Genomic DNA, 17,648 nt, shown 5'->3' on the forward strand with positions numbered 1-17,648 from the left:
CATGCATCAGAATCACATGGAAAAGCTTGTTCAAACGCAAGTTGTTTGGTCGACCCCCAGAGTTTTTCTGACTTAGTAGTTCTGGGGAAGGGCAGCCCAATTTGCATTTTTTACAAGTTTCCATGTAATGTTATTACTGGTGGTCTGGGGATCATACTTTAGAATCACTGATCTAGAGGCACTTGACAAGCAGAAAGGGAAAAAATATGTTCAAAGATGTAGTTTATCAAACCTTTAGTTTTAGCACACAAAATTAAAATTACCGAGAATACCTCAGCTACACAGGAAACTTTATGGCCGGGGCACCAAACGTTTGATTGGGAATGATGGTGTGGGCAAAATCTGGAAGAGTGAGCAGAGAGGGGATGGTCCTAAATACAGGGAAGCAAATCCAGAATAAAATAAGAACAGGATTAGGGTAAACTGGAAGAGCAGGAAAAGAAGAAAAGATGTGAGAAAGAGAAGAGAAGGGAATGGGACATATCTAGAAGGACGACAAGTTGGAGAGAAAGCAGTTGAGGAAGCAAAGAGGAAAAGTCTGGAGGACCTCAGGGCTTCTGGACTTGAGACACCGTTTTCTGTTTCACTGGGGAGATGAGAATCACGTCCTAGTGGGAGTACTGTCTCTGAGGTCACTGCTTTTCAGAGGGGCAGGCAGGATTATTTTAACGGTGATCCTCCTAGAAGAAAAACTCCCCTATGTATGAACTATGAGCTAGACACTGGATACCTCTTTCTAAAGCTTCTTATTCAAGAAAAGGGCAAAGGAACATTACTGCCTTCATTAAGATGAATTACGCACCAAATAGAATTGATCTTGTGCTATATCTTAAATTCTAGACCCTCCAGGAGGAAAAATTTAAGAAGTGACATTTGTTTTTGTTTACTTTGGTGATATACCCAGAGTAAATGAAACTCTACCCCCTTACAAAGCCCAGGCTATGTAGAAAGCTATTAACTGATGTGGCCAGTATATGTTAATACAATATTTCATGGAGTTCAACAGATCTTGAAAGAAAGCTTTTGCACTTAAGGAAACTATCTATTACTTAGGACGCTTTTGGTTGCAAGTGACAGAAAACCCCATTAGACTGGTTTCTGTATTGAAGGGACTGTATCGATTTATGTACCTGAAAAACCTAGAGCTGGTGCTGGCCTCAGGCAGAGATCACTCCAACGGCTCAACGATGTTACCAAGAAGCCAGTTCGCCTCTGCTGCTCTGCTCTATGGTACCAACTTCATCCTGCTTTTACAGTCTCAAAAGTTTCTGGGGCCAAGTGCTTCATTATTCACATCCTACAGGGGATGATTATTTCTGACCCAGAAGTCTCAACAGAAGCTTTCACTTGGTAGTTAATTGTACTGCTTAAAACACAAGGCAAAACTAAAATCAATCACTATGGGAAGGGAGGGAGGGTTAGGGATGGGATGTGAGAATTGGCTTAGGGAACAGTGCTTCACTCCTATAGAGCTGGGGGCGGAATCAGCACCTCAGCGTCCCACGAATCTCCAAATGAAAATCAGGGCAATTAGCAAGGAAGAAGAAGACATGAACGATGGAGAGATAATAACCCATGGGCAACTGTGATATAGCACAGTGTTAATGCCAGTCCTCTTTTCCTAGGAGCTGAAACTTCTTTCTGAAAAACAAAGAGACCAAACTTATCAAAGAGCAGTAACTCAGCCTGATGAGGGGAGAAAGCCCATGAAAAAAAAAAAAAGTGGTGGGGAGATACCCAGCCCAAAGTGCCCTTTTTTCCTCTCCACCAGCTACAAATCCTGTGCAGGTGTCCTGTGCACGACTGAGAGGCTAGCGATCTATTTGGTAAATGAAGGAAAAGAGGGTCCTTTCTGGCATTTTTGGAGCAGAAATGAACATGTTTTATTTTAGAAGCACTTTGGCCTAAGTATCAAAAATCACTCTGGTTTGCAAGGCAGATGTAGAGAACAAACGTATGGACACCACAGGGGGAAAGCGGGGGTGGGGGGGTGATGGTGGTCGGATGAATTGGGAGACTGGGATTGACATATACACGCGAATATGTATAAAACAGATAACTAATAAGAACCTGCTGTATAAAAAATAAATTTTAAAAAATCACTCTGGAATTTGCTGCTTCTGTTCTTGACAGACTTAAATCTTAGCCTCATAATGAAGTGTCAGAATGAAATGGCTGGGAAAGTAATGACTGCGATTTCACCAATGGTTTCTGTGCTCCTCTGAGCGAGTCACTGCCCCTCAGTAAAGCAGATAGGAGAGAGAAGCATGGCTAGAAGTTAATAAAGGACCTGGCAGCCTCGCTCAGTCTTGGAGTTAACTACATCCGCTCTTCCCACTCTCGACCCTTTTCACATCCCCTCCAGGACGTGTGCGTGGCCATAGTGAAAATGTTAGGGCAATATTATGTTAGTAAATCCAGTTCATTCCGTTCCATTTACCAACGGGAGTTGAGGGGATGCATTTGTTTATGTAACAAATTCCTCAGAATGAACTGAATTCGTAACTTCTCATGAAATCCAGAGGGACTGGTGTTACTCACTCCTCTAGAGCATTCAGCTACCTCTAAGTATAATGCTTCTCAAATACAAGATTGCGCAAAGTTGGTTTACTGAATAAGGCACACTTATTAAAATTACATCATCGTTAATATAATAAACATATAGAAACTACTGTACTCAGAGCTTCACAACCCCCAAATATAGAGTTGCCTTGCTACCACTAACACATAGGTACATTACATTCCTGCGAGCACTTAATTTTATTTCTACCCTCAACGTTTGACACCACTGCCTTTCAGGAAGGTATGCTGTCTTTTGTGCTGTTTACTAATTATTCTCATCTGGTCCATAAAGCCTTTTCCAGTGCCCTTTCCTCTGAGTTCCTATGACAATTATGATATAGATGAGTCCTCTGGCATTTCTCAAGCGCCGTCTCCTGCTATTCAGTAGAGCTTGTTTTGCACGCTGCTATGTCCCATCTCTCCAACGGCATTATAAGCAACTCAGGAATGTTATGTGTCTTTGAATCTCCCTAGTGTTTCATAAGGTGTCTTGAGTTAGATTATAAGCTCCTTGAGGGAAGGGACTTCATCCATTATTTTGTTTTCCAAGGTAGCTCCTAGAACTCTACCCTGACATATAGCATACAATTGATAAATATTTACTGAATGAAGGAAATCATGTTAACACTAGGTGCTCAAGAGATATTTGGTGGGTTGAATAATAGTACTACTAACCTACTATCAGCTGGACCTATGTTTGAATTAATTTTCCAACAGCAATGTGATTTTTGTGAGTAATTCCAGATTAGTTCATGACTTTATGACTTGTACTGCCCTAGGATACATGAAGAACCCAAACACACAAAAAAGTAGAAATCACAGTTTTTATCCCCGAGGAACCCATGCCTCATTTCCATGTCTCAAGTACTGCAGCCTTCCTCTTATTACACCCTTTTCTCATCCAAGCATATGCCTTTGTAAGGGGGTTATCTTGCCAAAGATGAGGGCTATTGTTTTACATTGGAATTTAACCCGTATCAGTTAGCACAATGATACAGCCAACTGGGATCCTCTTGCAGGGATGGGAACCAAGGAAAATCAGGGCTATTGGCTTTGGTGTGCGTTCCAGGGGGTGGGGATGGCAAGCACATCCCTTTCTGCTAAGATCATCAACTCTCAGAGACGCCCACTGGAAATCCCCTGTCCTATTCCTCCATCTAAATTCACAGTTAAGAGGAGAAAGTCCACTCTTCATTTCCCATACTACCGTGGCTGGTAAAGTCTAGTAGTTCATGTGCTTTCCCCTGTTGGTTTTTCTGCAAAATCACTGGACTTCTCCAGCAGTAGATTTCCTGGGAAGGGGTCCCTTCCACGACAGGGAAGTGCCTAGCAAGGGGTTCACCCTCCACGTATATTTTCTGAACTCCCATCGTTCTGAGGAGGAACTCTAGCTCTTCCATTCTGCTTTTTGGTTCGCAGCCGATGGCAGCACTGAGTTCTTATTTAGTGTTCACTTGGGAGAGGGGCCCTCGGACTGCCTCAGTGGCCTGAACACCAAGGGGCGACAGCTGCAAGGCCACAAGACTGTTTTCTTGACAAACTTTGATTGTCATCTACTTCCCAGGCAACTTTCTCTGACTCACTGAGTATTTGGTACATGAGAAAATAAATTGGCTTGAGGTACACGAACTAAGAATGGGTGCAATTTTCTAGGGATTATACTAAGGGTTTGTGGGATTAACTTTCTAGTGCAAAGATCTATCTTGGCATATGTTGTCCAAATGAAGTCATTCACCCTCTTGAACAATTTTCTGTGTTGTCTGTTTTTTTTAAAAAATGTTTCATGAGTTGGCTGTTTAAAATAAGTAACAGGAAAATTATGGACTATTAAAAATAGAAGCTTAGTGGAAAACTAGATTAAGTAGGTTTTTAAAAATTAAGTCATATTTATTCAACATTCGTATTTAACCTGTAGATTTTGGTTATATGATATATGTTTTGCTGCACTTCACACTCGAAAGTTTTCAAAGGAAAACTTAATATCTTGTCCCCAAAATTGCTCCTGTTCCTAATTTCTCTATTTCTACCATCTCTTCCAGCCACCTAGATTCAAAGCTACAGCATTCCTCAAACCCTACCTCTCGCCTGGTCACTGTTTCTAATCATCTTCCAAATCTGGTAGACTGCACCACTCCATCTCTCTCACATGCAATGTCAGCATGCCCCACTCTAGGCTGCTCTACCCAAAACGTTTTAATACTTCATTAGTGCTTTGTGAGCTGTGTACCTGGGTATTAAAGGGCCTTCCCGGTTGGGCCAATGTCCCTTTTGAGTCTGTCTTCTTGCTACTACTTGTAATCTGGTCTCAATAACAGTAAAACCAGAACCCCTAACCTACATATCCCTGTACTAAATGACCCCTCGATCCCTGTTCCCTCAGTCTGGAAGTTCATCCAACCCTTCAAAGGCCTCTTTCCCAAGAAAATCATCTAAGATCACCCTGACCAGATACACCCTCTCTCTTGAATCCCCACAGCGTGATGCTTGGCCATCTCTCACCCTGCGTCCCTTGAAGTTATTTATGAACTCGATATGGTATCCTCCTCGCCTTCTCCCAGGGCTGAGGGCTGAGAACATGTCTTACTCTTGCCCAAAGCTTCTGCAGTACCCAGGACACTGCCTTACATATAGTATAAGCTCGGTACATTGAAAAATGTATAGTTTCTGTATAAATAATATACTATTGATGGAGGTGAAATATCACGGTCCCCTCTTTTGTACCCATTACTGTCAAACTCAAGCAAATGTCTGTCAGCCTCAAAAGATATCACAGTAATGTCATAACAGTCCCTCTAAGAAACCATAGTCATCAGTTAATCCTTGACCATTGGCCCATACTACATGCTTCATTGCAAAGCATTTCTGTTCTTGGTCTAAAATACTTCTAGCTCAATTTCAAACATGCTTATAGTAAACTCTTTAGTTACAACTGGGAATATATATAAAGGGACCTGAAAAAAAGTAATACCTAACATTTTTAGAAGACCTACTCTTACAACATTGATATTGGTGACAAAAATAATAAATGTATTATTGGTTTAAGAACTGCTTTTCTGGGCTTCCCTGGTGGCGCAGTGGTTAGGAATCCGCCTGCCAATGAGGGACACGTGTTCCATCCCTGCCCAGGAAGATCCCACATGCTGCGGAGCAACTAAGCCCACGTGCCACAACTACTGAGCCTGCGCTCTGGAGCCCGGGAGCCACAACTACTGAAGCCCGTGCGCCTAGAGCCCGTGTTCTGCAACAAGAGAGGCCACCGCAATGAGAGACCCATGCACCGCAAGGAGGAGTGGCCTCCGCTCGCCGCAGCTAGGGAAAGCCCGCGGGCAGCAACGAAGACCCAGTGCAGCCAAAAATAAAAACAAATAAATAATTTTTTTTAAAAAAAGAACTGCTTTTCTAAAGTAAAAATGATATGAGAAAGGGTGAGCATGATGGGTTTTTGTAGTTATTGTTTGTTTTTGTTGGTTATACTATTCCCTTCAAGTATCTGACACTCAATTATAATGTTAACTTTGGAGTTTTTTGGTAGGTATGTCAGCATGCTTTCAGATCTAACCAATGAAACCTCCAACTCAAGCTGCCTTAAAAATAAGTGAACATTTATTACATATATATGTAATATATATTATTAATAAAAAGCATTTATTATCTAACGTAACAGGAAGTAGAGTAGCTCCTCAAAACTGATGATTCAGTGGCACGTGACGTCTCATGGACCAAGCTCTTCACATATCTCTACTCTGTGTCCACAGACTCCAAACCACCCTAAAGCTTATTCGTCTTGACCTTGCTCTTAGCAGCAACTGGAGCTACCTACCTGCTTGCTTGTTCACGCCCAATGGGAGCGGACAGTACATACTTTCCTAACCATGAAAGAAGACAGTCTCTCCTTTCAGTCTGATTGGTCAGTTTAAGTCAAGGACCTAGCCCAGGACGAACAGTTGTCTCCAGGGAAACACCAGGCACAAATCTGCTTACCCCTCAGCTTCTAGAATAACTCCTAAGATGGAAGATAGAATTTCCATGGTTGGCTAAGGGTAATGAAAACCATTTTGGGGGAGGTGTCAATTATGAAAGGCAAGTTGATATTATGAAACATAAAACAAAGGAGGAGTTGAACGGATGCTATTGGGTAAGTCACAATTGCAAATATGGATTGGTAATTATGTTCAAACAACGAAGACAATTGCCTTAAGAAACTACAATATTTCAAATATAGAATTTTTAAAGGATTTGTATGTTCACTGAGTGAGATTTTGTTACAAATAGGTACCAACATTTCTCCAACAGAACCATCACCAACAAGGAAATGGGATTTATTTAATGTAGGCTGTAAGTTTTATGAGGTCAGGGACCATGTCCATCTTCCTCAGTGCTCTATCCCTAATGCCTAGCAGAGGGCCTGGCACAGGTGAGATGTTCAGAAAGGTTTCTTTTTGAATAAATAAACAGTAAATAATTTGCACTAGAACAGGGCATCACATTGAAGAGGAGGCCTTGGTGCCACATTCATTTAACTCAAAAAGATATCAAAGGCAACTTTTTATAGAACCAAACTAATTCAATAAAGAAAAACCACCCAGTAAGCTGCTGTCATGCTCGAAGTTAAAGATGTTCTGTAATCCCAGCAAATGTCTGTGCTAATGTTGTTGTTCAAGAAATATTATTCTTCTATCTATATCTTTAAAAAAGGTAGAACTCAAACCACTTCAAATTATCCTTACAGGAAAGCTGAGCATTTGAAACACAAACCCAGCTTTCATCTGGCAGCTGCAACTATAATATTTTATTCTCACAAGGTCTCCTATCAGAAGCCACTGCAGACATTCCCACAAAGACATCGCACAATGTGAGGGCCAATCAAACAGAATGTGGTCTCCTAGATTTCCCTGTAGTTTTGATAATAGAGAAAAGAGGGATTAAACCAAAGCTTCCCCCCTCCAAGCCCTCGTCTTTCCGCAGACTTTCTGGATAAATGTGCCCCAGCTGTTGCACTGACCTTCCAGGACACTGGTACTTCCCACTCCCAAATGCCATGAAGCAGTCCAAGAAAGCATGCTTCTCTAAATTTGCCTTTTTCCAACGTTCCTGTGGGAAGAAAGCATTTTTTTCCAAATCAGTCTTATATAAATAAGCTTAACTTTATTTCTCTAGGCTAAAAATGATCTTGTACAGCTAATCCTTGCATATAAAGTTGCAGGGTTGTTGGTAATTTTTTCCAACCTGTTATTAATATCAGCCACAATTATGTTTTTGGAATGGGAACTAATAAATAAAAAGGTTTAAAAAGAACTCTGTTAAGTGGTAAATGTAAATGACAACGTAAATCAACCACAGAATTGACCTCAGAAGAGGAAGAATATTTATAATAAGGCCTCAGGCTCCATCATAAAATTGCCCTTGGTAATAAACTTAGTAATGAGGCACTGACAGCCCTCCCTGTTGGAGAAAGCTTGGTCTGCAGAATTCATTCATCTGGATGCCATTTCTGACAGTTTTACCTAAAGGCAGAGAATGGACTAAATGACCTCTTAAGATTTTGTTTAGCCCTGTAACTCCCCAGTTCTAAGAAATAGCAGAACACAGTTTTAATTTGCTTCATTTTTAGTTTTGTACTCCTTGGAAACCAGTAACAGAAGCAATTGTCTGAAGAACATGAAATATGGCTTCTATCAGGACCAAGCGTATTTACTTTTAACATGTCCTGCTGGTTTCAGACAAAAATGTATTTTAAAGTTGGTGAAGCTTATTCCAAAAACTTTTCTATCTGATTTGTAAATGTTATGACATCTATATTACAAATCTAGTCTGGGATTTGTAGCCTTAGTCACCGGAGAAATATGGCTGCTTAATGATATAGCCCTAGTTAATTTATGAATTCATACTCCCGGCAGAAATCCAAGGACAATGTATACTGAAAGAGACAACTTACAGGCTTGAACAGGTCAGGTTCAGGAAAATACTTTGGGTTTCTATGTAGCCAAAATGGAGACAACATCAGCAAGTCACCAGAAGGAACGGTATAATTCTATAACAGAAAAATGGTTCCAAGTCATGTTTGGAGATCTGCTTTAATGAGAGCTTGGGTCATTAAAAATAATCCTACAACCATATTACCATATTAGAGAGAAGACATATACATCGTATAATCAATGGTGAGAAAATCCCTTTCCTAGACGGATCATTTCTATTTTCCAACGTAGGCAATTACTGATTTCTAATTCTGATGATCAGTTATACATACATATATCTTTGGTTACATGGAGGAAGATAGAGATACATGTGAAAATTTTAGACACTCGTCTAAGTCCACTGTAATGCAGCTTTTGATGTTTGATATTGGAGTTTGCAGGAAGTGGTCTTGATGATGGAAACCACAGTGGATTCCCAGGTTCTAGAACAGAAAAAACTAACTCTGAGACAGGACACTGGCCATACTGGCCCTGAGAACAGGGGCAGTGGATGTTCTGTCTTTGGGGATGCGGATGACAGTGGCAGGGCAGGGGCAGTGGATTCTGTTTGTTTCACTCTAGCAGCAGCTGTTAGGGCAGAAAGAAGTTGAAGACAACTGCTTAGGAAGACATAGGACAAAGCAAGTGTTGTGGGTTTATTGGGTTGGTTTCACATTTGAGGTCTCAGTGGTTGTGAAACTGATGATAAACAGTATGTTTCCTCAAGCAGCAGAGTCTGCATGGTCCTTCTCCATTCACATTATAATAGCTTTTCATGATATATAAACTATACCGAGGACTAAAAACTATTTCACAAAATCATCTTTACATCGCCTTGTTCAGGAACCAGAGGACAAAGAGATCGCTCTTTGCCTTTGTGAGATCGCTAGAGAGCTACCATCTCTACTGAGGTGAAGACGTTTTATCAGTTAACTCCCTTTGCCAAGCATCAGAAGCCACATCTGTTTAATCCTGCGTAATTTTGAAGCGTCCTCAAGATATCTGCAAAACACTTACTTTAAGTTTACGTATCTACAACAGTAGCATGTTCCAATTGAAAACATGTCTTTTTATGTGAGCAGGGAGTGGAGTATGGGGAGGGGCCACCGTTTTTTAACCCAAGAGAACCCCTGTTGACTCTGATGGTTGCTGAGTATTGCTTGAGTTTGGTAATTTCAGTGCCAGGATTGCTGGAGAGAGTCAGGTCAAGATAGGAAGAGATGGAGACTTGCTCATGCCCTCTTACCATTTTTAAAGTGGAAAAGACCTGTGAGATCCCAGTCTCGTGTGTTTGTTCTACCTCTGCTGGAACTGAGGCTAGAGGTGTCATGATTGGCTCTGAAATCAGCTGGGGAGGGCCGTGATATGTCTGGGGGCAGCCCTGGGCCAGGCATCCTGTCAGGGCAACTGCTGCCCTGCCCCTCCCCCCACCCTCCCCACAGCCCTCTTCAGTGGCTGCTGACCTAGGATCATGATGTGGAGATGCTGACTGCTGCAGCCTACAAAGCAGGGTAGCAGAGGAAGACTTCAAAGGCAGCCTCGGGAACAGCATTCACACTAGCAACAGGGAGGAGACCAGACAGAAGTTCCTGGTGCAGCAGCAAATGCCAGGCGGGTGAGTGGCAGAAAAGGGTGTGAGAGCTGGTTGTATCAAAGGAATCCTCTGAGCAAACGGACATCGTTATGTCTGGGCCAGACGGTCCTGTCATTGTTAACATGGCACATGAAGAGAAAGATCAAGAGGGAGACAAAATAGTCAGAGGACCAGGGCATAGATCACTAGGAAGTGGAACTCACAGCTTCCCTGTGTTGGCAATAATGACACCTGTCAGGTAGACAGAAGTGAACTTGGCCAGCCCACCCCACAGGGATGCTGTGAGGCCAGATGAACTTCATCTGCTAGTCCGGAGACTGGCTTTTCTTGACGAGGGAAGAGAAGAAGGATTCTCTGTTGTAACTCAAGAAGGATGCTAAGACCAAAGTGGGTGCAAGGAATGCAGACTCTTACTTCAAGCAAAGAGGAGTCCTGTAAAGGCAAAGCGTCCATCAGAGGAGCCCCAAAGCACATTCTTTCTCTCTAGCTCTTGGCCAGGAGCTTGGTTGGTGTTAGTTGCTTAAAAAAAAAAAAAAAAAGTACTTTAAAAATTAAAAGTATATTCTTTTGTGTAATAAAAACTGCTTTCTAGAAATTTTGCAAAATTCAGAAAAATAGAAAAAACTAGAAAAGAAAACAAGAGAGCTGGCAACAAAAGACAGTTATCAGTTGGCTAGACTTCCCTCCAGTACTTTTATCTAATAACAGTAGTTTAGCTTTGCGGTTTTTTTATTGTTGTTTTTAAATATAGTCTGTTGTTTATATATACTGATATTGTTTACATATATAAATACCTAGTATATACATATTGTTTTTATCCTACTGAATAATTTTTGCCTCTTATATTGTTCACTTGATATTATAGCATAAGTATTATTTTTATATTGTATACTCATTTAAAATAATTTTCTCTCCAGTGGCTTCTTAATCAATCGTTCTCTACTATTTTTGCTATAATAAATAATGCCATCACAAACATCTTCTTCCACAAAGCATTGTCCATATAAAATCTTTTAACATATATGTTCAGAAGACATAGGAATATACATGTCCTATGTCTTCTGAACATCTAAGGCTATTAATATATGTTGCTCAACTGTTTCCCCAAATTTTGTAGCAAGATATGTTTCTAACTAAATATATGAGAGTATCAATTTCATTGCCCTCTCATCTGCTAATCTGACATTTTAAATAGTTTTTTTTTGATTGCTGTTTAAAAGTTTATGTCTTTGCTGAGTATTTTCCATGTTGTTATTTTCTTCTATAAAACTTTTGTGTTCATGTCCTATCCTCATTTATCTATATATATATATTAGTCCTTTACTTATGGATCTGTGAATTCATTAAATATTATAATTATTAAGTCTTGAATTGTACTTATACTGACATTTATTCTTAATTTTTGGCTGACATTGAATTTACGTTATACTTTAAAAAACAGGACACGTTAAATTTTGATATGGTACAGTCTGTTCATCTGCTTTGTGGTTTCATTGATTAATCCTAAACATAAGAAGCCCTCTTCTCTCCACAACAGTGGCTTTCAAAGGTGGCTTAGGGTCTTCTGGGAGTCCCAAGACATTGTCAGAGAATCTGCCAGATCAAAAACCATTCCTGGGTAAAAGACTCATTCAAAGTATAGGATAGACCAATGGATTTTAATGTAACTGAGTACAAAAAATTCATTAATATATTTTCAGATTGCAACAAACTTTTAAGAAAGTACCTCTGTTGAGTTTTAGTGTAGTATCAAAGAATAGCCACAGAAATATCTGAAAAGGCTAATAAAATACTCCTTCCTTTTTTGGTTACATGCCTGTGAGAGGCTGACTCTTCTTCATTTCCATTAATAGGAAACAATATATCACAACAACTGAATGCAGACACATATATGGGAATTCAGATTGCTTCTATTAGCAAAAGGCATCAGAGAGATTTGCAAATACTTAAAATGATGCTGTTCTTCTATATTTTGTGTGTTTTGAAAAATATAGTTATGTTTCATAAAACCACACTATCTGGGGACTTCCCTGGTGGTCCAGTGGTTAAGACTTTGCCTTCCAATGCAGCGCATGTGGGTTCAATCCCTGGTCGGTGAGCTAAGATCCAACCTGCCTCGCTCCAAAAAGCCAAAACATAAAACAGAAGCAATATTGTAACAAATTCAATAAAGACTTTAAAAATGGTCCACATCAAAAAAAAAATCTTAAAAAAAAACCCCACACAATTATTTTAATAGGTATTAGGTTTCTTATTATTTTTAAAGTGAATTATTAAATAAATATTTTAACAATTTCTCAGCTTTAGTTTCTAATACAGTAAATACTGATAGTAAATACTGATAACACTGATAATAAAGAGAAGGAAGGAATACAGTAAACCAAAGAAACCAGAGTTTGTCCATTCTCACTTATTCCAAAAAAATATAGAAAGGAATGATTATAGGAGCAAAACTAAATATTCTGTTCAGACTGTAATAAATATCCTGTTCAGATTCCATTAGGAAAGAGCAGTGGAGAATACTTCTAGCATTCATAGCAAGGAATCTTGACCTGTTGTCCAACTGGTCAAAACATAGATGATCCCATCTGAAATGATTTTTATGATCCAAATTCCTGGGAGCATATTAATATGTTCAGCAAAGACATTTCACCTGTTTTAGAAAATACTTGAAGTTTAAAAGAACCAAGTCATATGAATTTATACTAAGGAAATAATCAGTGCACAAATATTTAGCTACAGGAATGTTAATCTTTGCACTATTTATAATAGTGAAAGAATGGAAGCCACGTACATATTCAAGAACATTGAACAGATTTTAAAATTTATTTGATGTCCATATATTAGATTACGCTGTAATTCAAAATGATGTAGATGTCTTTTATTGATACAGAAAACTATCTGGGATCTATTATTAAATAAAATAAAAGCAGGTTGTGAGAAAACTAGCTTTGTGTGACCCCAATTTATTTTTTTAATGCACATATTACAGAAAAAAATTCTGAAATTATAATAATACCAAATGTTCATAGTGGTTATCTCTAACTTGCAAGATTCTAAGCAATTTTTAATTTCTTCCTTTAGCTTCTTTTTATGGTCTTTTTTCCCCCTAATTACCATGCTTTGCTTGTGTAATAAGAAAAAAAAACCTGTTCCATTTATTATTTTTAAAGTCTCAACTCTGTAGGGTGAACATCACAGTGATTAGTTTGGGCCTCCTAAGAGGAAAGGCAGTGTTTATTTTGTGTACAGAAGAAATAGCAGGTACAGGAAACACTGCACCTTTTACAAATATTAAAAAGAGATGTGAAAAATAATGAAAGGAAATGCTGGAGCATTCTGGGATGATAGCAGCCTGAGTACGTGATTGTGGGGTTGCTCTACCACTGAGAGAGGCATAACTGCAGCTGCGAGGGCTTGGAAGGCGCCTGGGATGCTTCTGAGCCTCGTGTCCTCTAGGAAGAACATGTGGGTGTGAGGAGGTAGAAGTAAGAGACTATGAATTTTTAAAATAATTTATTAAATGGTTTTGGATATCTATTACTTTTAATTAAGTTTTTTTATTGGGAATCCATAGGTGGTGGACATATAAAATAGCCCAGTTTTGTAAAAGGATTTTAGGCAGTGAATCATAAATGTGTTCATACCCTTGGACCAGTAATCCACTACGAAAACATAATTCAATGATAATCCTTAAAAAAGAGAATGTACTAGGCACAAAGATACAAATAATTACCATATTAAAAAAAAACTACCTAAACTCTCAAGAGTCAGGAAATAATTAAATATTTAAGCTATCAACTCAATGTACTATTAATGTGGCCTTGAAATAAATATGAAAACTCCATAGATGCATGAAATGTGAAGAATAATGTATAAAAAAATTTTTCAATGACAGATTTACACTGTAATGAAACTTAGGTTTCTATATTGATGTCACAACATTGCAGATACAAGGTCAACACACAAAAATCAACTATATTCCTACAGACAAGTAATGTACAATGGAGAATCAAAATTTTTAAAAATGCCATTTACAGGGCTTTCCTGGTGGGGCAGTGGTTGGGAATCCGCCTGCCAAAGCAGGGGACACGGGTTCAAACCCTGGTCCGGGAGGGTCCCACATGCCGCAGAGCAACCAAGCCTGTGTGCCACAACTACTGAGCCTGCGCTCTAGAGCCCACGAGCCACAACTACTGAGCCCGTGTGCCGCAACTACTGAAGCCCGTGCGCCTAGAGCCCGTGCTCTGCAACAAGAGAAGCCACCGTGATGAGAAGCCTGCGCACCGCAACGGAGAGTAGCCCCCGCTCGCCACAGCTAGAGAAAGCCCACGCACAGCAACAAAGACCCAAATGCAGCCAGATAGAAAATAAATAAATAAAAAGAAAAGCCCACTTTATTAAAATAAATAAAAGAATAAAAATTAAAAATACCATTTCCAAAAGCTCCAGAATAACAGAAATACTTAGGTATTAATCTAACAAAACTTGTATAGTATCTATATGCTTAAAATAACAATCAAAATACCCACTTATTTGTCAAATAACTATTCTGCATTTCAGCTAATTTCCTACTACCCAGAATATAGATAAGGCTTACTAAAAGTTCAATAACAATTATAGTAATATTCAAAGTAATAAACACATTGCTCTACTTAATTGCACCAAGTTGTTTGACTATTTCCTCTCAATACAGAATATATATATTCTTTTACTACATATATAAATTTATATATATTTAAATTTATAAATATTTAAATATATATTCTCTTATAGTTTTAAAGTAATTGATAATTTGATTATTTAAAAGCAAAAACTGTTAAAATCTCACTGAAACTAAATGCTACAATCTACATAAGATCAGTTAAACTATGTTTTTTTTGGATTTAGCAAGTTGCAACTTGTATCAAATTTGGATTTTTTTGTCTCTTTTGAATTCTATTACTACAAAATTTTCTTGATTTTAATCCAAGCACTCTTAAGCCGTGGGGAAAAAAAGCTAACAAGAGCGGAGGGCTGACTAATTATAATCTATCTGGATAATTTAGGTCCCAAATCATTCCTTTAAAAAATAATGTTTTTTGTTCTGCCTGAATGATTCACCAAATATTGAACTGAACGTTTGCCACGTGCACATACCTTTCATGGTGCACTTGAGAATATTCTCCTACTTTGCCCATAGAGAGGACCTCACTCAGTCACTAATTCCTAATATCAGTTTCTATTACCCATGGCATTCCTGCTATCTGTTCCGGTATCTGTGATCTGTGGTCTGAACTGTCTTCCAGTTATCCTAAAGGACTTCCCTCACACACTCAATTCCTCAACCTATTCCAACTCAGGAATACTCATTGGTTGGTTCAGCAGAGGAAATACTATCCGACCCTCCTGCCCGATTGAAATAGGATTATACTAATTCTGATATAGAATCACATAGCCAAAATGATTATGAAAGGCTTATGTTTTAGCTAAAATAGTTGCCAATAGATAGATATCTATATTAACAAACTGGTGCTGCACAACTCTTATTAGTAACCTATTCTAGGGTCACAGAGTACTTCATGGAACTTAAGAAATTACCTAATAATAAATGGGCAAAATAGCTACTTTTTTTCCCCAGAAGGTTCATTATTTTAAAAAACCATTGCTCACCAAAATTTTAACTGGCTTCAGCACTTTTCTGGTAATGACACCAGGGGCTCTTAAACGAATGGTTTCCAAAATACACCATTTAATTAGAGGGAGTTTCTTCAAGTCATCCTCAGACACTTTAATCTTATCTTTACCTGGAAAGAGAATTTAAAAAAAAAAGGTGGACTTAAAGAGGCCAGAAAATGATTTTATGTAAGCTATATAAGTTAAATACTGTCTCTGATATCAGGTGTTAATATTATTATTACTTTTGCATACCAAGTTTAATAAGTTATTGACTCTTTTCATCATTTTCTTCTTACCAAGATAAAATGTATGGCATATAAAACTAAACCAATGTTGATTACTGTAATGTAATGGATTGGTATCCAACCTTGGTTCTCACAGTCCTGTGGCTATCAGATGACTAAGATAGTCCCTGTCAGAAAGATGTTCAATTTTTACTCATTTCATTGTTTCTTGTCCAAATTCTCATTCCACTTAAGGAAAGAGCAATAAAAGATCGGCGTCAAAAGTACGAAGTAAGAGATCTGAGAAGCCACCTGACTTACTACTTCTATCTCTTCCCTGCTGATTTGTTTTTGTTTTTGCTTTTTAATCATACATTTCAGAAAGCCCAAAAAGAATATTAGGAAAGGGGTGACGGGACACATGTATTTCATCTGGAACGATGAGCTCTCTAAACACAGGTACATCAAACATTCCTACTGTAAGTTGCATACCTTAGCTAATATTTAGATTGAAGTCACGTGGAAAAGGATTGCGGTTGCTCTTTCTATGGACCAACATATGGTCAGGGCCTTCAGTCAAATGAGACAGTTTAATTAGTGATATTTCAAGTAAAATGTTTACATTTTGAAAATTAAACAACTCAGCTTTCGATTTTGACAGTATTTGCTTAATAAAAGTCAACAACATGGTCAGTTTAAGTCAACGTTCACATTTTCCCCCCAGCTGTACTGGGCATGAGTGGATGAGAATGGAATGTGGGTCTCCAGCCACATTTCTCTTTGACTCTGGATAAGGCTTGTCCTAAAGCCAGCCCATCCTGCAGAAGAGGGTTGGGTGGGTGCTGCCTGGGAAACCTTCTCTGTCAGTCCAGGTGGAATTCCTGAGGCGTCAGAAGCAAATGTTTCTCGTTAGTGGAGTCTGGGAACTAGGGTTTTTGAGCTCTGGGTCTATTAATTCCCATAGGGGTGTCTATACACTCCATTAAACTTGACAGATTTTTGAGCACTGAGCAAGAGGCAGGAGTTGAGTCAGGCTCCACCAGGGTTACAACAATGAAGGCATTCTCGCAATACACTCAGTCTAGGAGGTGAGAAATGAACACACAGTTAACAGGTACACCATGCAGGCAAGGAAACCGTTCTATGAGATATAAAATATTTGAAGATACTTAAAAGCAGGGAAATATTGAAATGCAGGATAACAAATTTTAGAAGACAACTTAAAAATGTATGAGGGGACCTGAGTTTCTTTTAGAGCGTACTTGAGTGAAAAAAAAAAAGAAAAAGAAGACCATTGTCTACATGGCAGGTGACCGACAACCTATTAGAAAACTAAGGAAAACTCTCCAAGGGAGAAATGGCAGATGGGACTTTTAAGAACAGAAAATTCAACTTTAAGTCACATACTCAATTTTAAGTTGTTTCTGGCTACTGTGCAATTTTCCCTTTCCTTGTCCTATATTTTTTAATATTTTAATAAAGTCAGCTAACACATACCTTAAGTTAACACTTGGGGTAATAAAGATCTGGGTATGTCCAGGAAGCAATGCAGTATGGAAAAGAGGCAGAACTGCAGAAGAGAAAAGAGCGGAAGTGGAGAAATCAGGAAATGCGAGACTGGAAGTCAAGAGAAACTCCGAGAGGCACAGGCCTCCA

At 38.8% G+C, this 17,648-nt stretch overlaps 1 protein-coding gene across 1 annotated transcript in view; it reads right to left on the reverse strand.

The window, feature by feature from the left end:
* Window positions 1-17,648, reverse strand: part of LOC101274663 (24-hydroxycholesterol 7-alpha-hydroxylase) — a 73,942-nt gene that overhangs the window by 15,902 nt on the left and 40,392 nt on the right. Inside the window, exons 8-10 of the mRNA XM_004267513.3 lie at window positions 15,763-15,896; window positions 8,498-8,593; window positions 7,565-7,653 (exon numbers count right to left, since the gene is read on the reverse strand). Of these exons, the coding sequence (XP_004267561.1) occupies window positions 7,565-7,653; window positions 8,498-8,593; window positions 15,763-15,896 (319 nt within the window). The remainder of the gene's footprint in view (window positions 1-7,564; window positions 7,654-8,497; window positions 8,594-15,762; window positions 15,897-17,648) is intronic.

The sequence above is a fragment of the Orcinus orca genome, chromosome 10, assembly GCF_937001465.1.
Source record: "Orcinus orca chromosome 10, mOrcOrc1.1, whole genome shotgun sequence".
Lineage (NCBI taxonomy): Eukaryota > Metazoa > Chordata > Mammalia > Artiodactyla > Delphinidae > Orcinus > Orcinus orca.